Source organism: Jaculus jaculus, chromosome 7 (genome assembly GCF_020740685.1).
Source record: "Jaculus jaculus isolate mJacJac1 chromosome 7, mJacJac1.mat.Y.cur, whole genome shotgun sequence".
Lineage (NCBI taxonomy): Eukaryota > Metazoa > Chordata > Mammalia > Rodentia > Dipodidae > Jaculus > Jaculus jaculus.
This window is the reverse complement of record NC_059108.1, coordinates 69,253,017-69,275,075: the sequence shown is the minus strand read 5'-3', so window position 1 is coordinate 69,275,075 and position 22,059 is coordinate 69,253,017. Positions and strand designations below refer to the sequence as shown.

The 22,059-nt window shown below is 43.4% G+C and overlaps 1 protein-coding gene and 1 non-coding gene across 4 annotated transcripts; one reads left to right on the top strand and one right to left on the bottom strand.

Moving 5' to 3' along the window:
* Nucleotides 1-7,074: 7,074 nt before the first annotated feature.
* Trnar-acg lies at nt 7,075-7,147 on the bottom strand. Its single transcript has one exon. It is a non-coding gene; the product is annotated as a tRNA-Arg (tRNA).
* Nucleotides 7,148-7,467: 320 nt separating this feature from the next.
* Prmt5 (protein arginine methyltransferase 5) lies at nt 7,468-21,694 on the top strand. 3 transcript variants are annotated; one of them, XM_045155162.1, is made up of 17 exons: nt 7,468-7,623; nt 8,194-8,312; nt 8,605-8,690; nt 9,642-9,776; nt 11,422-11,534; nt 11,686-11,735; nt 12,994-13,157; nt 14,074-14,235; nt 14,396-14,473; nt 14,558-14,616; nt 14,692-14,814; nt 14,899-15,074; nt 17,990-18,099; nt 18,315-18,408; nt 18,573-18,689; nt 19,517-19,581; nt 21,097-21,694. In XM_045155162.1, the coding sequence occupies exons 1-17, from the start codon at nt 7,514-7,516 to the stop codon at nt 21,244-21,246; spliced, it is 1,911 nt and encodes a 636-aa protein (XP_045011097.1). In that variant the 5' UTR covers nt 7,468-7,513; the 3' UTR covers nt 21,247-21,694. The 3 variants fall into 3 exon arrangements, with proteins under 3 accessions (XP_045011097.1, XP_045011096.1, XP_045011098.1); XM_045155161.1 differs by having other exon boundaries at nt 21,094-21,694; XM_045155163.1 differs by lacking the exon at nt 8,194-8,312 and having other exon boundaries at nt 7,505-7,623; nt 21,094-21,694.
* The last annotated feature ends 365 nt before the right edge of the window (nt 21,695-22,059 follow it).

Here is a 22,059-nt window from a genome sequence, read left to right as displayed (position 1 = left end):
CATATATTTTTTCTTCTGTCATTATTGGGGGCAGGGTCTGATCCAGATCCAGGTTGACCTCGAACCCAATTCAGATCAGAACTCTCCCAGCTGACAAGATTAAGGGTGTAGAACAACCGCCCCCCCCCCTCAGGGATTTTAGCTTTATATGACTATCTGTTTGTTTTAATCCCCACAATTGCATACTTCGTGCTGGTTTTTATTGATTGTGTATATTACCCAGTTGAAGTTTAGAATTTGCCATTCTACCCAGTCCACTAGAATACTTGCTTAGCAAGCAAACTCAACACCTAGGATTACTTCTGTGGCTTGAATAGGGTACAAGACCTACACCTGGCACCTTGAACACATATCCTGAGGGTATATGGAGGTGGAGGGCCACATACGGGAACACTGAAGATAAGTAGAAAACCCAAGCATCAACTAAATTCAGGATGCAAAAGTCACTACAATATAATACAAGAACCTCAAAGAATCAAGACAATACAATCCCACCAAAAACTATAAATCCATCAGAAATGATCACCAATGTGACTGTTTTAGATGAAATGCCTGACAAAGATTTTAAGAAAATGATGGGATCTATTCTCAAAGAAATCAGAGAAGAAATGAAGGGAATCAAAGAAGAGAACAAACTTCTGAAAGAGAACACAGGAAACCAGCTTAATGAAATAAAGAGGTCATCACAAGACATGAGTAAGGAAATAGAAATACTAAAGAAAAACCAGGCTGAAATCCTGGCTTTGAAGAATACAGTCAATGAAATAAAAAACTGTGGAAAGTCTCACCAGTATAATGGATGAAGGAGAGAACAGAATATATAAACTAGAAGACCAGGTGGCAGAGCTAATACAGTGCAACAAAGAGAAAGACAAGCTAATAGCAAGGTATGAATGGGAATTTCAAGATATACTGGACACTATGAAAAATCAAACATAAAAATTCAGGGTATCAGTACCCATATAAGGCCAGCTACACAAAGTGGCACATGCATCTGGAGTTAATTTGCTCCAGTGGCAAGAGGCCCTGGTGCACCCATCCTCATTCTCTCTCTCTGTATGTGTGTGTGCTTGAAAATAAATAAAAACATTTTAAAACAATAATTTTTATTTTTTAAAAAAATTGTTTTGGTTTATTTTTATTTATTTATTTGAGAGTGACAGACAGAGAAAGAGGCAGAGAGAGAGAGAGAATGCCGCCAGGGCTTCCAGCCACTGCAGACGAATTCCAGATGCATGCGCCCCTTGTGCATCTGGCTAATGTGGGTCCTGGGGAATCGAGCTTTGAACCGGGGTCCTTAGGCTTCACAGGCAAGTGCTTAACCACTAAGCCATCTCTCTAGCCCAAAACAATATTTCTTAAAAAGAAAGGAAATGTAACCATTTATTGATAGCTATGCAAAGATTTATTCTTCAGGTACACAAAGGAGGAGAGACATCATAAAGACAAGGTAGAGATTATGGAAGTTAAGAGTAACTGAGAAACATCAAACTCTGGAAATCTGTGATTGTGGAAGGTTGAAGGCAGGGTTGTTTTTTTTTTGTCACTGTGGTTGTTTTATGTTTTGTGAAGTATAAACTTTGTATGGACATGTCAAACAAACAAACAAACAAACGAACGAACAAAAAAAAATTCAGGGTATAACAGGAGAGTTTCAATCCAGGGGCTTATTAGATGTTTTCAACAAAATCATAGAAGAAAAATTTCCTCAAATTGGGAAAGAAATGCCAATGCAGATACAAGAAGCTTTCAGAACATCAAACAGACAAAACCTGGAAAGAACCTCTCCTCGCCATATTATAATTAAACTACCAAACATAAAAACCAAAGAAAACATATTGAAAGCAGTTAAGAAGAAAAATCCAGTCACATACAAAGGCAAGCCTATCAGGATCACAGCAGATTACTCAACACAAACTTTAAAACCCAGAAGGGCTTGGAATGATATATTCCAAGTTCTGAAAGATAACAACTGTCAACCAACGTTAACTTCCACTAAATTCAGGAACAAAACAAGGGTGTCCACTGTCCCCACTTTTATTTATTTTTGTTTTTATTTTTTTGAGGTAGAGTCTCACTCTAGCTCAGGCTGACCTGGAATTCACTATGTAGTCTCAGGGTGGCCTCGAACTCATGGTGATCCAACTACCTCTGCCTCCCAAGTGCTGGGATTAAAGGTGTGCACCACCATGCCTGGCTCCCACTTTTATTTAATATAGTATTGGAAGTCATAGCTATAACAATAAGGCAAGAGACACTCATAAAAAGGGATACAAATTGGAAAGGAAGAGATCAAATTATCACTATTTGCTGATGATATGATTCTATACATAAAAGACCCTAAAAACTCTACCAGCAAACTGTTAGAGCTGATAAACACTTTTAGCAACATATCAGGATACAAAATAAATACCCAGAAATCAGTAGCTTTCCTATATACTAACAACAAACATGCAAAGAATGAAATCAGGGAATCTCTCCCAGTCACAATTGCTTAAAAAAAATAATTTGGAATAAACTTAACTAAGGAAGAGAAGGAGCTCTACAATGAGAACTTTAAAATACTCAAGTGAGAAAATGAGGAAGACACTAGGAAATGGAAAGACATCCCATGTTCTTGGATTGGAAGAATCAATATTGTGAAAATGGCAATCTTACCAAAAGCAATCTACACATTTAATATAATCCCCATTAAAATTCCAGTGGCATCCCTTTCCCAGAAATAGGGAAAAAAAATCCTAAAATTCATTTGGAAGCAAAAAACAACCTTGAATAGCCAAAATGATTTTGAGCAAAAAAAATAAGGCTGGTGGTATCACCATACCCAATTTTAAGCTATATTACAAAGCCATAGTAAGAAAAACAGCATAGTATTGGCACAAAGACAGACATGTAGATAAACGGAACAGAACAGAGGACCCAGATGTTAATCTAGGCAGCTACAGCCATCTGATTTTTTGTCAAAAATGCCAAAAATATTCATTGGAGAAAAGACAGCTTCTTCAACAAATGGTGCTGGGAAAACTGGATATCTATATGCACAAAGATGAAAATAGATCCTTGTCTTTCTGATGCACAAGAATCAAATCCAAGTGGATCAGGGACCTTAATATCAGACCGGAAACTCTGAAATTGCTAGAGGAAAAGGTTGCGGAGACTCTCCAACATACTAGCATAGGTAATGACTTTCTGAATTGCTCAGAAAATAAGATCACTAATCAACTACTGGGTTCTCATGAAATTACAAAGCTTTTATACAGCAAAGGATACTGAATAGAGAAAAGAGACAACCTACAGAATGGGAGAAAATCTTTGCCAGTTACACATGTGACAGAGGATTAATATCCAGAATTTACAAAGGACTCAAAAAACAGAACAATAAGAAATCAAACAATCCAATCAAAAAATGGGCTATGGAAGCGCCACATGTTCTCTCTCATATGTGGATCCTAGCTACAGATGATTGGGCTTCTGCGTGAGAATGAAAATACTTAGTAGCAGAGGCCAGTAAGTTAAAAAGGAGACATAAAGGGAAGAGAAAGGAAGGGAGGAGGGTACTTAATAGGTTGATATTGTATATATGTAAGTACAATGATTGTGATGGGGAGGTAATATGATGGAGAATGGAATTTCAAAGGGGAAAGTGGGGGGGGGGAGGGAGGGAATTACCATGGGATATTTTTTTATAATCATGGAAAATGTTAATAAAAATTTTAAAAAAGGGCTGGAGAGATGGCTTAGCAGTTAAGCGCTTGCCTGTGAAGCTTAAGGACCCCGGTTCGAGGCTCGGTTCCCCAGGTCCCACGTTAGCCAGATGCACAAGGGGCGCACGTGTCTGGAGTTCATTTGCAGTGTCTGGAAGCCCTGGCGTGCCCATTCTCTCTCCCTCTATCTGTCTTTCTCTCTGTGTCTGTCACTGTCAAATAAATAAATAAAAAATGGATAAAAAATTAAAAAAAATTTTTTAAAAAATGGGCTATGGAACTAAATAGAGAGTTCTCAGTGGAAGAAATACAGATGGCATATAAACATCTAAAAAAGTGTTCTACATCCTTAGCCATCAGGGAAATGTAAATTAAAACTACCTTGAGATTCCATCTCTCTCCCATCAGAATGGCTGCCATCAAGAAAACAAATGACAATAAAAGTTGGCGAGGATGTAATAAAAGGGGAACCCTTCTGCACTGCTGGTGGGAATGTAATTTGGTACAGCCATTGTGGAAATCAGTGTGGAAGTTCTTGAGACAGCTAAAAATAGATTTGCCATATGATCCAACTATAGCACTCTTAGGCATATATCCTTATGACTTTTCTCACTTAGAGATACTTGCACAACCGTGTTTGTTGCTGCACTATTCACAATAGCTAGGAAATGAAACCAGACCAGATGTCCGTCCACAGATGAATGAATAATAAAGATGTGGTATATCTACACAATGGAATTCTATTCAGCAGTAAAGAAAAATGAAATTTGCAGGGAAATGGATGGATCTGGAAAGGATAATACTAAGTGAGGTAACCCAGGCCCAGAAAGCCAAGCAACACATGTTCTCTCTTATATGTAGATCCTAGCTACAAAGTATAGACTTTTGTGTGAGCTGGACCCAAAAGTCAGTAGCAGAGGCCCATAAGCTAGAAAAAGGCTATAAGGGAGGAAGGAGAGGGAAGGTCTTAAGAGGATGGGATTGTATATATGTAAGTAGAAGAACAGATTACAGGGAAGGGAAACATCTAAGTGAGGTCAGGGGAAGAGATTGTATAAAAGAAGGGCAATTGGGGAGGGTCAATCAAAATTCAAGGTATTCTGAATAAGACATATGATAATCTACTTTCTTAAGTAATGGCACATCCAGAAGCCATAGATTGTTACTAGAAAGTTTCAGTGCCAGGGATGGGATACCTTCCAATGATTTGTTGGCCAGGGAGGTCACTGTTGCCTCTAAAACATTAAAGGCTATTGCCAAGGCCCTTGGTTCCCTGTGAGAAAGAGATGGTAAGACCCTATTCCTGAAGATTTCATCTGCCTGAGAGGCAAAGTCACTGAGAAATCAAGTTGGTGCTGAGCAGAAAACCTTCTCCCTGTAGCCCAGCAAACTGAAAGCTAGAAAAAGCTACACTGTATGCAGTGTCATGGGAGACAGAAGTCATCAGCGGTGAAAACAGTGGACACTGGAAACCTCAAGTTTAGCCAGACAGGCCAAATGACTGAACGACTGCAATAGTGGCATGTCTGCTCTGGAGGAAACCAAGTGCTCTTTAATTGGACTGAAGGCCCACTCTATGGGAGGGAATACATGCCTGGTACTGGAAACCTAATCAAAAGTCTATGGCAGGACAGGTTATGAGCCTTAGGGGTATAAAGCCTGCTCTTATCTGGATAAATGCATATATTACTCTCCAAAAATTGCCCTGAAATCACTACACTTAATTTTCACACTCACATATTAATGCTACTCTCACTTCTGGTTACAGAAGCTTCTCTTTTCAGATGGTGATGACCACTGGGATGACCCAAAAGGCAACATAGTGCTGAAAAGTCCAGCACTGAATCATCTCACATCCACCAAGGCTCAGGGTCCGTTGCAGAAGAGGTGGCGGAAAGAATGTAAGAGCCAAAGGAAGGGTACAATTCCTTATATACAACTGTCTGGAAGGAAGTTGGCCTCGATATCTAAGACCTTGCAGTGCCTAGCAGTACCCACACAAGACCCTCATAATAGGAGAAAAAGATGATGACATCAAATTAAAAGAGAAAGCTGGGCATGGTGGCACATGCCTTTAATCCCAGCACTTAGGGGCCAGAGGTAGGAGGATTGCCATGAGTTCGAGGCCACCCTGAGATTCCATAGTGAATTCCAGGTCATCACGGGCTAGAGTGAGGCCCAACCTTGAAACCCCCCCCTCAAAAAAAAATTAAAAGAGAGATTAATAGAGAGAGGGAGGGGATATGACAGAAAGCAGAATTAAGAAGGACAATGTGGGGGAAGGGAGGGGAATACCATGGTTTGTTGTCTATAAGTATAGAAGTTGCCAATAAAAATATATATGTTAAAAAATTAATTAATTAATTAAAAAAAAAACCTAGATTTCACATCTGACTTATTCTCATGACTCCCTGCTAGTGAAGGGACCAAACTGATGGCATGACAGGCTTCAGTAAGGTGCCACCTTAATTAGGCCTAAGTTCCAGTTTCTGGGAGAGACAGACAAGACTTCTGAGAATGGGCGGGCTGTTAATCAACAGTGATCCTGACATGTGGCCCGAAAAGATAATCGCCTAGGGGCTGAGTCAGGTCCTGGAAACATGTCCTTTTCGCGCCTTTTGCAACCCTCCTGCCCCAACCAGTCAGAGATGCGCAAGTATAATTGCGGCTTGCTTAGCCAATCATTTTAAAAATTACCTAAGCCTGCCAAAATTCCTCCAGCTGTGCTTAAAGGGAGCCTGCGAGTTCCTCTCAGGGTCGCCATTTACATGAATGGTTGATCCTGGCATGCTGGCTGGTTCTGCAGAATAACCGCTCTTTGCTTTTACATGCTATTTGAGTCTGGGGTCTTTCTTCAGAGATTCTCCGATCCTTACACCAGCCAGTTCCGGAATTCTGTCAGGGCCTCCAGTGTAGGGCCTCTTAATAGTATGCTCTTATCTCTGGGCCTATACCAGGGGCCTTAACACTGGTGGGCCACTTGTCTTGAGCAGTCCCCATTTACCTCCCTAGGCTTTTCCCTGCTTTGGCCATTTCCTTATTTTCCCGTGTCTCTCGACAAGGGAAAAAGTAGGTTCTCTTTGAACCTCCGCTGGGCAGTTCCATGTGCGCTCTAATTCCATATGAATTCCTTTTCTCTATTTTAAGCGGTGTATGTGTGTACGTGTTTTCTCTATTTTAATAGTCTCAGCCATTCACCAAGTTTTGATGGGAAAGACTAACACAGGACGACCTAAAACGTCATCCACTTAAGATGTGAATATGAGTGAAGAAGATACTGATGAAAGAATTAAAAAAAAAAAAAAAAAAAAAGGTGCTTAAGTATACAATTTGAACAGGGTGCAAGCAAATAAAGGAGTACCAGTCCCAACGAGCCAGCCAGGAGTCGAACCTGGAATCTTCTGATCCGTAGTCAGACGCGTTATCCATTGCGCCACTGGCCCCGAGACACTGCAGACGTTCCCAGTGATGACACTTCAAACTTCTCCTGCAGGGCTCCATGGGGCCTGTAGTTTCTTGTCAGCGTTCCACGGGCAAACGAAGCATTCTGGGAAATTACAGTACGTCAGGAAGGAGGCCTTGGGATTGGTGGGCCTAGAGGACCAGGCCGCACGTCACTGTGCAGCCCGCGGATTGGCGGGAGGAACGGCTCCACCCTCTCCACCGCCCGCTGGGGAGCTGTGAAGACGCCCTGGTTGTTAAGGCGATTTGTCCCGCCTTGGGCTGGGGGGGAGGAGAGAGGGAGAGGGGCGCTTTTTCGGCTTTGTGATTGGCTGTTCGATCCCGGCGTGGTCCGTGCGAGGGAAAAGATGGCGGCGATGGCGGTCGGAGGTGCCGGTGGAAGCCGCGTGTCCAGCGGGAGGGACCTGAACTGCGTCCCCGAAATAGCTGACACACTGGGGGCTGTGGCCAAGCAGGGGTGAGGGACGGACCTCCGCGAGCAGAACGCGGGGTTCCAAACTCGGGGGCCGAGGAGGGCAGACTAGTCATCCCCGTAGGGGATGGGGACGCGAAAAACCACCCTCCTTGAGGGGAGGTTTGGCCCCAAGAACGAGAGGAATGAAACTTACGGGTGCTTGCGCTCATCAGATCCAAAAGTCAGGGGAGTAATTGGATAATCCCTAAAAGAGACTGTTAAATCCGTCCACCTAGGGCCTTGGTTGAGATTCTAGTTTGGAAGTGGGAGGAAGTAAGGAGCAAGGGCGAGAATAGGTTAATCGTGAGCGGGGACTCTTAGGCAATGTTTGGCCAAATCTGTGTAATAGTCCTGGGACGTCAGTGGCATCAGCGAAGAAAGAATGATGCTGGGCTTACATGTCCATCTTTTCTCATTCCCTCATCTCTCCTACGGTTGTGTTCTGGGGAGAAGTTGAGGCACAATGCAACAAAAGTGGTATCCTTGGAGATCGGGTGGCAGATGGCAGCTGACAGTTGCTTGGCGTCTGGGTGCTCACTTTACATGTTCATTCTGGGCCTGTTGCGGTTATAGGTTTGATTTCCTCTGCATGCCTGTTTTCCACCCGCGTTTCAAGAGGGAGTTCGCTCAGGAACCTGCTAAGAATCGGCCTGGCCCCCAAACGAGATCAGACCTACTGCTGTCAGGAAGGGGTAGGGACCTTCCCATACACTCCTTATTAGAGGCGTTATCAGGGTCCTTATTCTCCTTTTCTAACTTGGTTATATTGGTTAGTTCCTGGGGCATAGACAACTCTTGTTTTCTCTCCTTTATTTTTTAAAGCCTTAGTTCCCTGTTCCCCATCAGGCTATCCCCATATTTGTAAGAGAAAATTATTATTTTTTTTTCTTAATGTCTACTCTGTATTCCCTATTAAGAACTCAAAGTTGGAACCATAAATACTGAGCCTCATTCAATTTTTGTTTTCTTGGGTGGGGAGTGCAGATTGGAATACTCTAATTGTGGGAAAGCTTTCTCCGTGGATTCATCCAGACTCTAAAGTGGAGAAGATACGCAGGAATTCTGAGGCGGTAAGGCTGTTTTATCCATGAGATCTTTCTGTAGATTGTATCCCACATGGGAATGGTTGCACTTACCTGTAGTACCAGCACTGGGAGGCTAGTCCAACACTTAGACTAATGTAGGATTGAGAATACCAGAATTATATACCTAGTCTCGCCCTAAATTTTAGAAAATCCTCATCTCAGTCTCCTGAGTGCTGGGATTATAGGCATAAACCACCGCAACCTAGTGGAAACCAAATTAACTAATTAATTGGGTTTTCAAGGTAGGGTCTCACTCTAGCTTGGGCTGACCTGGAATTCATTATGTAGTCTCAGGGTGGCCTCAAATTCTCCGTGATCCTCCTACTTCTGCCTCCTGAGTTCTGGGATTAAAGGTGTGCGCCACCATGCCCAGTCCAAATTTATTTTTGAAGCAGGGTCTCACTCTGAAAAACAGACTAGCCTTGAACTAACTCAGAAATCCTGCCTCTGGGCTGGAGAGATGGCTTAGCGTTTAAACACTTGCCTGTGAAGCCTAAGGACCCCGGTTCGAGGCTCAATTCTCCAGGACCTACGTTAGCCAGATGCACAAGGGGGCGCACGCGTCTAGAGTTCGTTTGCAGTGGCTGGAGGTCCTGGCGCGCCCATTCTCTCTCTCTCTCTATCTGCCTCTTTCTCTCTGTCTGTCACTCTCAAATAAATAAATAAATAAATAAATAAACAAACAAACAAACTGCTAAGCCATCTCTCCAGCCCTAAATAAAAATATTTAAAAAATAATAAAGAAGAAAGTATATAATTATTTCTGGCTGGAATGAAAAAAAAAAAAGAAATCCTGCCTCTTCCTCCCAAGAGCTGGGATTACTGTTGTGAGTCCCCACGCCCATTACAATTGTGAGACCTTCAACTACCCACCCTGCTCCAAAAAAAGTGTTTGGTTGCTAGCTCTCAACCCTTTTATCTTGATCTTCATTTCAGGCAATGTTACAGGAACTGAATTTTGGAGCATATTTGGGTCTTCCAGCCTTCCTGTTGCCCCTTAATCAGGAAGATAACACAAATCTGGCCAGAGTTTTGACCAACCACATCCACACTGGCCACCACTCCTCCATGGTATGGCTGAAGGTCTTCTTTCCTGCTATTTATCACAGTAGGCAATCTGTACTATTTTTGCTTAGCCAATTCACTTATGCATTTAGCAGAATTGAAATGTCAGTATTGCCCACCCTCATCTAAAAGTGGTATGTATAGAGTTTTGAAACACAGAAATTGGGGCTTGAGGTATAGGTTAATGGTAGATCACTTGCTTAGCATTCATAAAATACTAGGTTCAAGCCGGGTGTGGTGGCACATGCCTTTAATCCCAGCACTTGTGGGGCAGAGGTAGGAGGATCACCGTGAGTTCAAGGCTACCCTGAGACTACATAGTGAATTCCAGGTCAGCCTGGGCTAGAGTGAGACCCTACCTCAAAAAACAAAACAAAAAATACTAGATTCAATTTTCAGCATGCAAAACAAAAAAGAAAATAGGGTTGGGAGATATCTCAGCAGTTAAAGAAGCTTGTTTGCAAAGCTTGCTAACCTGGGTTGAATTCCCCAATACTTAAGTAAAGCCAGATACACAAAGTGGCACATTTGTCTGGAGTTCATTTGCAATGGCAAGTGGCACTGGCATGCCCATGCAGACTGACTAACACACTCTCTCTCTCTCTCTCTCTCTTTCTCTCTCTCTCTCTCTCTCTCTCTCTCTCTCTCTCTCTCTCACACACACACACACACACACACAAATAGATAAATAATAAATAAAAATATTTTTGTTCATTATTTATTTATTTACTTGAGAGCAACTGACACAGAGGGAAAGGCAGAGAGAGAGAAAGAATGGGCGTGCCAGAGCCTCCAGCCACTGCAAACGAACTCCAGATGCATGCGCCCCCTTGTACATCTGGCTAACGTGGGTCCTGGGGAATTGAGCCTCGAACCAGGGTCCTTAGGCTTCACAGACAAGTGCTTAACTGCTAAGCCATCTCTCCAGCCCTAAATAAAAATATTTAAAAAATAACAAAGAAGAAAGTGTATAATTATTTCTGGCTGGAATAAAAGATATTCCAGGGCTGGAGAGATGGCTCAGTAGTTTAAAGGCACTTGCTTGTAAAGCCTGAAGGCCTGGCTTTTATTTTCCAGTACCCACATAAAGCCAGATGCACAAAGTAGTGCATGTATCTGGAGTTTGCAGTGGTTGGAGGCCTTGGTGCTCTCGTTCTCATTCTCTCTGCTTGCAAATAGATAAAATTACTTTTTCAAAAAGATAATCCAGCTGGGCATGGTGGTACACACCTTTAATCCTAGCACTCGGGAGACAGAGATAGGGGGATGGCTGTGAGTTTGAGGCCACCCTGAGCCTACATAGTTAATTCCAGGTCAGCCTGGACCAGAGAGAGACCTCTACCTCGAAACCCCCCCCAAAACAAAAATTATTTGAGGGCTGGAGAGATGGCTTAGTGGTTTAGGCACTTACCTGCGAAGCCTAAGAACTCAATGTTTGAATTTCCAGGTCCCACATAAGCCAGACGCATAGGAACACAAGTGTTCAGTGTTGCAAATGGACACAAAGGGGCACATGTGTCTGGAGTTCACTCACAGTGGCTGAAGGCCCTGGCTTGCCCATTCATTTTCTCTCTCTCAGAAACTGAAAAAAAAAAAAAAAAAAAATTGAGTTCAAAACAGAGTTCTTAAAAGGCTACGTATTCATACACAGTTCTGGATGCGAGTACCCTTGGTGGCACCAGATGACTTGAGAGATGATATAATTGAGAATGTGCCAACTACACACACAGAAGACTACAGCGGGGAAGAAAAAACATGGATGTGGTATGCTTCCTTCTGCTGCTATACCAGAGCAAGGGGTTGGGTGAGAGAAAAGAAGTACGGGATGGAACTAGCAGGGAGATCTCCTGAAGTCCTGGTGATTGGTAGACCACAAGTATTTGACATTATTTTTCTATCTTTTGACTCTGGCCAGGTGGCACAATTTCCGGACTTTGTGTGATTATAGCAAGAGAATTGCAGTAGGTAAGTCCGCAGGGACTTGGGAGATCAGTGACCTGTTAGTAATAAGAATCAGTACTTTCAAGTGGTTAAGTTACTTGTCTGCAAACCCAGGTTCAAATCCCCAGTACCCATGTAAGCCAGATTCACAAGGTGGTACATACATCCGGAGTTCGTATGCAGTGGCGAGTGGCCCTAGAATGCCCATTCTTTCTTTCTGCCCCATCTCTCAAATAAGTAAAATATTTAAAAAAATAAAAAAAAAAGAATCAGAGCTGGAGAGATGTCTTAGAGGTTAAGGTGCTTGCCTGCAAAGCCTAAGGATGCATGTTCAACTCCAGGTCCCATGTAAGCCAGGCGCACAATGTGACGTAAGTGCAAGGTTGTATGTGCACATAAGATGGCACATGTGTCTGGAGTTCGGTAACAGTGGCCGGAGGCCCTGGCATGCCAATTCTCTCTGTTAAAAATGATAATAATAATTTTTTTTTTTTTTTCTTTTTTGAGGTGGGGTCTCACTCTAGCTCAGGCTGACCTGGAATTCACTATGTCGTCCACAGGGTGGCCTTGAACTCACGGCGATCCTCCTACCTCTGCCTCCCGAGGGCTGGGATTAAAGGCGTGCGCCACCATGCCCGGCTGAAAAATGATAATAATAATTTTATAAAAATCAGTCCTCATTAGGTATGTTGACTCACACCTGTAATTCCAGGACTTGAGAGATGGAATCACAAGGATCAAAAGTTATAGTTGCCGGGCATGGTGGCGCACGCCTTTAATCCCAGCCCTCGGGAGGCAGGTAGGAGGATCACCGTGAGTTCGAGGCCACCCTGAGAATGCATAGTGAATTCCAGGTCAGCCTGAGCCAGAGTGAGACCCTACCTCAAAAAAAACAAAACAAACAAACAAACAAAAAATTATAGTTAAGGTCAGCCAGGGCTACAACGAGATTCTGTCTCAAAAACAGTTTCATGTTTACTGAGCATTTTTACTACATTTTCTATGCCTTAGACTGTCTTGTTCGTCCATCCATCCGTCCCTCCCTCCCTCTTTCTTTTTTTTTTTTGAGGTAGGATTTCACTGTAGCCCAGACTGACCTGGAATTCACTATGTAGTCTCAGGGTAGCCTTGAACTCCTGGTGATCCTCCTACCTCTGCCTTCTGAGTTCTGGGTTTAAAAGCATGTGCCACCACACCTGGTTTTGTCTTGCTCTTAAGAAGAGGGAATGAGGAAGGGCTTTCCTCCTGGTAATGGTTGACAAGCCTTTCTTCCTTTGTTTAGCTCTTGAAATTGGGGCTGACCTCCCATCTAGTCATGTCATTGATCGATGGCTTGGGGAACCCATCAAAGCAGCCATTCTTCCCACCAGCATTTTCCTGACTAACAAGAAGGGATTTCCTGTTCTTTCTAAGATGCATCAGAGACTTATCTTCAGGCTTCTCAAGGTGGGTGTAGAAAGGTTTAAAAGGTAGTTCAGCTACATCTCTTCGTTTTGTTTTGTTTTATTTTTCAAGATTGGGTCTTACTCCAGCCCAGGGTGACTTGGAATTCACTATGTAGTCTTAGGATCACTTCAAACTCATGGTGATCCTCCTACCTTTGTCTCCTGAGTGCTGGGATTAAAGGCATGAGCCACCATGCCCGGCTTATATCTTTTATTCACTTATATATGATGTCCCCACTTTACATCTATGAGGCTATTTTTTACTTGTTTGTTTTTAGTTTTTTGAGGTAGGGTTTCACACTAGCCCAAGCTGACCTGAAACTCACTATGTAGTCTCAGGATGGCCTCAAACTCATAGTGATCTTCCTACCTCTGACTCCCCAGTGCTGGGATTAAAGGTGTGTGCTACCATGCCCGGCTTTTTTTTTTTTTTTTTTTTTTTTTTTTTTTGAGGTAGGGTCTCACTCTAGCCCAGATTGACCTGAAAATCATTCTGTAGTCCTAGGCTGGCCTTGAACTCAAGGCAATCCTCCTACCTGCCTCCTGAGTGCTGAGATTAAAGGTGTGTGCCACCACACCTGACTTAACTATTTTCTCTCTTGTTTCTGCAGTGCAGTTTCAGTAGAGTTGAGGATCTTAAAATGTAAATGTTAGTAGGAGCCCCAGAAACCTTTGAGAAGGAACCAGACTTTATGGGAACTTTGTAGATTGTTTCATTTGAGTTACAGTAAGGATCCATTTAACATACGAGAGCTTTATAATCATCATAGCCTTACGCTACTTTTGTTGATACTAAAGCAGATACTGGAGAACTGTTGGTCTGGGTCTTTATGCTAGGGCTTTGTAGCCATAAACCATAAATAATATCTTAGAATTTTGGTTTGAGTGCTGGTCTAAAGGTATGACTTTTCTCACAGTTGGAAGTACAGTTTATCATCACGGGCACCAACCACCATTCAGAGAAGGAGTTCTGTTCCTACCTCCAGTACTTAGAATACTTAAGCCAGAACCGTCCTCCACCCAATGCCTATGAACTCTTCGCTAAGGGCTATGAAGACTATCTGCAGTCCCCACTTCAGGTGGGTTGGGAGTATATTTAAAGGCAAGATACAGGGAAAAGAAATGTATCTTGGGAGTAGGTGGCCCAAAATCCTACCAAAACTCTGGAGGCAGTGGGAAATTTTTGATGTCCTGGCCTTTTTCCTCTGACAAACTTGTCCTTTTTTTTTCATTCATCAGCCATTGATGGACAATCTGGAATCTCAGACCTATGAAGTATTTGAAAAAGATCCCATCAAATACTCTCAGTACCAGCAGGTACAGCATTGGATACAGGTTGGGAAAGGCCAGGATGATATCAGGGAGGGTTTCCAGCTATGAAGTCTTCTCTCGTTCCCCTAGGCTATCTATAAATGCTTGCTAGATCGAGTACCAGAAGAGGAGAAGGATACTAATGTCCAGTGAGTGCTTTTCTTGTAATCCCAGACGCTTGTGTGCCTACTTTTCTATAGGCTGACACTTGACTCTTTTCTTAGGGTCTTGATGGTGCTGGGAGCAGGCCGGGGTCCTCTAGTGAATGCTTCCCTTCGGGCAGCCAAGCAGGCTGACCGGCGGATAAAGCTGTATGCTGTGGAGAAGAACCCAAATGCTGTGGTGACGTGAGTTGCAACTTGCTTCCTAAGAAGTTTGTCCTTGTAAGTTTCCAGTAACATCTCTCCTTACCTGTGTCCCTTCTGTTTCAGGTTAGAGAACTGGCAGTTTGAAGAATGGGGAAGCCAGGTGACGGTTGTTTCATCAGACATGCGGGAATGGGTGGCTCCAGAGAAAGCAGACATCATTGTCAGTGAGCTTCTGGGTTCCTTTGCTGACAATGAACTGTCACCTGAGTGCTTGGATGGAGCACAGCATTTCCTGAAAGGTGCCTCTGTGTGGGGTTCTGAGGGTTGATGGGTGGTATGACAGCAACCTGGGAGGTTGGATTTGGATTAGATCATATAACTGAGAAGTAATACTTATCAGAGTAGCAAACGAAATGAGCTATCTAGACTTCAGAGAGGTGTATCAAATGAGAAGAATGACTAGACTATACCTGAGATCTGTAGACACCCTATGCTAACATAATATGTACCTTGGGGGCTGGGGATAGAACTCAGTGGCAGAGCAGTTACTTAGCATGGGTAAGGCTTCAGATTTAATCTTGAGCACCACCCCACAAAAAAAAAAAAAAAAAAAAAAAAAAAAAGGTACCTTGGGTTTAGCATTTATCAGAAACTTTTTTTTTTTCCAAGATAGGGTCTCGCTCTAGCTCAGGCTGACCTGGAATTTACTCTGTATTCTCAGGGTAGCCTCAAACTCATGGCAGTCCTCCTGCCTCTGCCTCCCAAGTGCTGGAACTAAAGGCATGTGCCACCATGCCCAGTATTATCAGGAACTTTAAAAATTTTTTTTTTTTTGCGGTAGGGTCTCATTCTAACTCAGGCTGTCCTATGTAATCTCAGGGTGGCCTTGAATTCTCGGAGATCCTCCTATCTTCCTCCCAAGTGCTGGGATTAAAGGCATGTGCCACCACGCCCAGCTTATTTTTTATTATTGACAACTTCCATAATTATAGACAATGAACCATGGTAATTCCCTCACCCCCATCACTTTCCCCTTCACAACTCCACTCTTCATGATGTCCCCTTCCATCAGTCTCTCTTTTATTATTTTATCTAATTTTTTTTCCTGATTTATTTATTAGAGACCCAGAGAGAATGGGCACACCAGCTACTGAAATGAACTCCAGATGCATGTGCCACCATGTGTGTCTGGCTTACGTGAGACCTGGAGAATCAAACCTGGGTCTTTAGGCTTCACAGGCAAGCGCTTTAACCGCTAAGCCATCTTTCTAGCCACCCCCCTTTTAAAAAAAATTTTTTTTCCCTCTCTTTTATTTTGATGTTATCATCTTTTCCTCCTACTATACTGGTCTTGTATAGGAAGTGCTAGGCACTGCGAGGTCATGGATATCCAGGCCATTTTATGTCTGGACAAGAGCATTGTAAGGAGTCCTATCCTTCCTTTGGCTCTTACATTCTTCCTGCCACCTCTGTCACAATAGACCCTGAGCCTTGGAAGGTGTGATAGAGATGTTTCAGTGCTGAGCACTCCTCTGTCACTTGTCAGCACTATGGTGCCTTTTGAGTCATCCCAGAGGTTACCACCATTTGAAAAGAGAAGCTTCTTTATCCAAAAGTATGAGTAGCATTAATATACGGGTATGAATATTAAGAGAAGTGCTTTTTTACCGGGCAGCTTGTTGAGCATAATATATGCATTTAGCCAGACACCAGCAGCTGTTAACACCAGTAGGGCTCATGACTTGCCCCCATCATAGGTTTTCAGTATCAGGCATTTATTCCCTCTCATGGAGCAGGCCTCCAGTCCAATTAGAGAGTGGTTGGTTTCCCCCATAACAGACATGCCACTATTGCACCCATTGGCTCATGTGGCCTGGCTGGCCAAATTTAAGGCTTGCAGTATCCATTGTTGTTCATCACCACTGATGACTTATTTCTCTTCCATGGAGCTGCATGTAGCATAGCTTTTTACAGCTTTCTGTGAGTTGGTCTACACAGAGAAGGTTTTTAGCTCAGCTCCAGCAAGATTTCTCAGAGAGGAAAAAAAAAAAAAAAAAAAAAAAAAAGATTTCTCAGAGACCTTGTAGCCCCAGCATGTAGAGTCTTCAGCAATAGGATCTTACAGTCTATTCTTGGTGAGAAACCAAGAACCTTAGCAATGGCCTGTAATATTTTGGGGGCATTAGGGACCTCCCTGGCCAACATCTCAATGGAAGGGATCCCATCCCTGGTACTGAAAATTTCATTATCAGGAACTTTTGGGGGCCTTTGTGATGCCACAACATTTTAGAATCAGGGTTGAGGAGATAGTTCATCAGTGGGTAACATGCTTCCTGTGCAAGCATGAGGACCTAAGTGAACTAAGTGATCCCTAGCACCTGCATGACAAAGCCAGGCATATGGTGTGTGTTTGAAATCTCAGCACAGGTAAGGTAGGCATGGGATCCCTAGAGTTTGCTGGCCAGCTAGTCTTAACTGAATTAGTGAGCCCTGAGTTCAGCAAAAGACACTCTACCCCCAAAACAAGCTAAAGTGTAGAGCAATTAGAGACAATAGATCTCAACTTCTGACTTCCACACACATGCATACATACATACATACACTTGTGCCCATATACTACATTATGAACATGCCTCAATACTATGCATCACACACACATTCAGGGGGCTCAGTGGTTAAAGGCATTTGCTTGCAAAGCCTGCTAGCCCAAATTAGTTCCCCAGCCACACACATAAAGCTGGACAAGTATTTGTAGTAGCAAGCAAGCCTGGCATGCACACACACATGCACACACATACAAATAATTAAATATGGGGAGAAAATTCAGAACCACCAGGTTAGAATACCTTCACACATTGCATGTTTTTATTCCCAGTGGACTGCATACTTGAGGTGGTTTTAGGATTTCATCACTAGCAACATTGTCACCATCTTAGTTTGTGTAATGACTAATATTCACAGAGTAACAAAATTGTTTTGTTGTTAAGGAGAACATGTACTATTCTTCATGGTCCTTCAGTTTTAATCTTCTATGACTTTAAATTAGCCTAGGAGTAGAATTCCCCATAGCAAGAGTTGGGAGCTGGCCAACCTGGGAATGGGATATCCATGTGCCTCTTACTGCCATGTGCATGCCATTCTTGGCCTGTTTTATTGTGGAAGATTTGAGCCTTTGGTCAGTGAAAATGTGCCATTTTTCCCTCCTGGTGTGCAGATGATGGTGTGAGCATCCCTGGGGAATATACTTCTTTCCTGGCTCCCATCTCCTCTTCTAAATTATACAATGAGGTCCGAGCCTGTCGGGAAAAAGACCGTGACCCTGAGGTAAATACCTACTCTCTTCCAGAAGGAGAGAATGAATTTTCGTAGTCCTTCCACTGGAGATGAATGGGTGAAGGAGACATTGGGTGTGGGAAAAAGTGATTGAAGTGAAATGATGTTTCTGTCTTTTCCTGTGTTCCTGAGGCTTGAGTTTTCTTTGGGGGAATTAGGTATCTCCTGTCTGTCTGCTCCAGCTCTTGCTTTCTCATTCTGGACAGGCCCAGTTTGAGATGCCTTATGTGGTTCGGCTGCACAACTTCCACCAGCTGTCTGCTCCCCAGCCTTGTTTCACCTTTAGCCATCCCAATAAAGGTAGGTTCATGCATGGCCATTCTCTGACTGAAATGGGTGAGTTCATCCTGCTTTTTCTTTGCTAGCCCAGGTGTGCTGCATATAGACTTCTTTCACTGGATCTTGCTCGTACTATACAAGTTGTTGAGGGCCTCCTTGTCATCCAATCAAATCTTTCCTGACAGATCCCATGATTGACAACAATCGCTACTGTACCTTGGAGTTTCCTGTGGAGGTGAACACAGTCCTGCATGGGTTTGCAGGCTACTTTGAGACGGTGCTTTATCAGGACATCACTCTGAGTGAGTGCCTGGAGTAGTATTTAAGGGCATCACAGCAGTTTACATGTGTTGTTACATTTGTGGAGAGTCCCAAAAACCAGTGAATGGGGATCTTTGATTACTTGTTTCTGTAATTACAAGAGACCCTTGTCAGCCTCGGTAAAAAGCAGTGATGGATGCCAGGAGTGGCGGTGCACACCTTTAAATATATATATATATATATATTGTCATTTTTATTTCTTTATTTGAGAGTGACAGAGAGAGAGGGAGAGAAAGAGACAGATAGAAAGGGAATGGGCGCGCCAGGGCTTCCAGCCACTGCAAACGAACTCCAGATGCGTGCACCCCCTTGTGCATCTGGCTAACGTGGGTCCTGGGGAATCGAGCCTTGAACCAGGGTCCTTAGGCTTCACAGGCAAGCGCTTAACCGCTAAACCATCTCTCCAGCCCCGGTGCACACCTTTAATCCCAGCAGTCAGGAGGTAGGAGAATAGCCATGAGTTTGAGGCCACCCTGAATTCCATAATGAATTCCAGGTCAGCCTGTGCTAGAGTGAGACCCTACCTCAGGGGAAAAAAAAAAAAATGCAATGAGGACTGGAGAAATGGCTTAGCAGTTTAAGCGCTTGCCTATGAAGCCTAAGTACCCTGGTTTGAGGCTCGATTCCCCAGGACCCACATTAGCCAGATGCACAAGGGCGTGCATGCATCTGGAGATTGCTTGCAGTGGCAGGAGGCCCTGGTGCGCCCATTCTCTCCCTCCCCCCCCCTCAAATAAATAAATAAAAACAAAACAAAAAAAATGCAATGATGGGAGACCTCAGGTTTTGCATTATTTTGTCTCCATAGGTATTCGTCCAGAGACTCACTCTCCTGGGATGTTCTCATGGTTTCCCATCCTGTTCCCCATTAAGGTAGGAATCACCTTTAGGACTGTAGATTAGGGGATATCTTTTGCCATTGGGTCCCCCTCCCCCCTTTCCTTCTCTCAGCATCCTTGGCTATGACATTCTCCTGCTGTCACTTATTCTTGAATCTTTGGCCTTCCCACATAATCTACTCTGCGTTCTTTTGTATCCATTCCATTCTCTACCTTGAAGAATTACCTTTAAAAAACTCTTGATTTGGAACTAGAGAAATGGCTTAGCAGTTAAAGCACTTGCCTGCAAAGCCAAAGGACCCAAGTTCAATTCCCCGGGACTCACGTAGGCCAGACCCACATGGTGGTACATGCATCTGGAGTTTGTTTGCAGTGGCTGAAGGCCCTGACACTCCCAATCTCTCTCTCTCTCTCTCTCTCTCTCTCCCTCTCTTCCTTTTTCTCTCTCTCTTTCTCAGGTAAATAAAAAAAAAAAAACAAAAAAAACCTCAAATTTGAGGGGCTGGGAGAGATTGTTCAGTGGTTAAGGCACTTGTTTGCAAAGCCTAATGACCTTGTTTTGATTCTCCAGTAGCCATGTAAAGCCAGATGCATAAAGTGTTGCATGTATCTGGTGTTCATTTGCAGTGGCTGAAGGTCCTGGAGTGCCCATTCTCTTTCTGTCTCTCTATCTGTCTTCTCTGTCTCTACTTCCAATTAAAAAAAAAAAAATCCTCTAATTTAAATTTATCTCTCTCCTGTTATAAAGCCTTCATTGTCTTCCCAGTGCCCTTTGGTCAGAATCTGGAACATTGCTTATAGAAGTTGGTTTGAAGTAGTTTTTGCCTGTCTTTTCAACTGTTGTTTCCTGGCTCACATTGCCTCAGTTCTGTGAGCCTTCTTTTGGCTCCACTAAAACTCCATTGTCTTTATTCTCCAGCTTATATACCTCTCTCCTCTACCTGTGAAGTCCTTTGCTCATTTCTCCATGTAGCTTGCTTATTTCTACTGTCAGATCATGTTTTCCTGACCTCTTAGACTAGGGTGGCATTCCCTTTCTTAAATGCTTTAATGGCACCCATACAAGCTCTCAGCATTCACCACAGCTTTGTGTAATGTGTGAATGTTCTGCATTCTGACAGAGCTCTGAAGATTGGGATAGTCTTTTTTTTTTTTTAATTTCTTTATTTATTTGAAAGAGAGAAGAAAGGCAGAGAGAAAGAGGATGGGTGTGCCAGGGCCTCCAGACACATACACCCCCTTGTGCATCTGGCTTATGTGGGTCCTGGGGAATCAAACCAGCGTCCTTAGGCTTCACAGGCAAACACCTTAACTGCTAAGCCATTTCCCCAGCCCTAGTCTGTTATTTTTGTCTTTTTGTTTCTTGAGAGGTTTTCTGTTATAACACTGTCTGGTTTAGAAGTCTTTATCCTCCTGCCTCTTGATTGGTTTTATAGGTGTACACCACCATACTGGCTATGTTTATCATTTAAGCTCCATAACTAACCTATTATTGTCTTGTAATTTCACGGATCTACCCTGAACCTCTGTATCTTTCTTGTTACAGCAGCCCATTACCGTTCGTGAAGGCCAGACCATCTGTGTGCGTTTCTGGCGATGCAGCAGTTCTAAGAAGGTGTGGTATGAGTGGGCTGTGACGGCACCAGTTTGTTCTTCTATTCACAACCCTACAGGCCGTTCCTATACCATTGGCCTCTAGCTGCGTGTATGATGTCAGAGCCTTGGAAGCAGCTTTGAGTTTTATCCTTAAAGCAGAGAAGGTGCAGTCCATCTGCTGGTACATCTGTGAATGATCCCTTACCCATTGGACAGGAACATTTCATTCTACTCTACTACTTTACATCAAGATGGGCAAGGGGTAAGATCTCAGGGCTTCAGCCACCAATCTGTAAAAGGCCTCAGGCCAGGGCATGTGGAGTTAGTAATGCTGGGTCTGAAGTGACATCAACAGGTACTCAGCCTCGAGCTTCATGGAGGGGTGAGAAGAAGGAGGAGGAGGAAGAAAGAAAAAAAAAAAAAAAAAGCTTGTGAAATAGCTCTGAGAATGTGGATTGATCCAATTTCCAGTCCTTGCCCTGCCTGCTGTTTTGATGGTCTTGTCTAAGAAGGAAACAAATAAAGTCAAGTTATGGCCCTTTCCTGCTTTACCCTACTGATCCCTGCTTGTTTCCCTATACCTCTTTTCAGTCCAGGTGTGTTCAGGTCAGTTCCCTTACCAAGACCCAAAGAGACCTAGCTTTATTCTCACACTGAATGATGCTGTAAGTAGTGACGATTGCCTATAAACCCAACACTTGGGACACTGAGGTAGGAGGATTACTGTGAATTCAAGGCCACCCTGGGCTAGGGTGAGACCCTGCCTCAAAAAAGGAAAAATCTGCATGAAAGCTGCAAGTATAGTTCATTGGTGGAACATTGAATACTCATTGTGAGGTCCTGGTTCCATCCGCAGTACCACAAAACATGTTGGGTCGGGTATAGGCTTTTATGACCAGTCCATGATTTGGCTTTT

Excerpts from the sequence above, each read along its gene's own strand:
- Prmt5 (XM_045155161.1), top strand. The coding sequence starts at position 7,514 with ATGGCGGCGATGGCGGTCGGAGGTGCCGGTGGAAGCCGCGTGTCCAGC. Across the intron at positions 18,100-18,314 it reads AAAAAGACCGTGACCCTGAG|GCCCAGTTTGAGATGCCTTA; the intron begins GTAAATACCTAC and ends CATTCTGGACAG. Across the intron at positions 18,690-19,516 it reads TTATCAGGACATCACTCTGA|GTATTCGTCCAGAGACTCAC; the intron begins GTGAGTGCCTGG and ends TTGTCTCCATAG.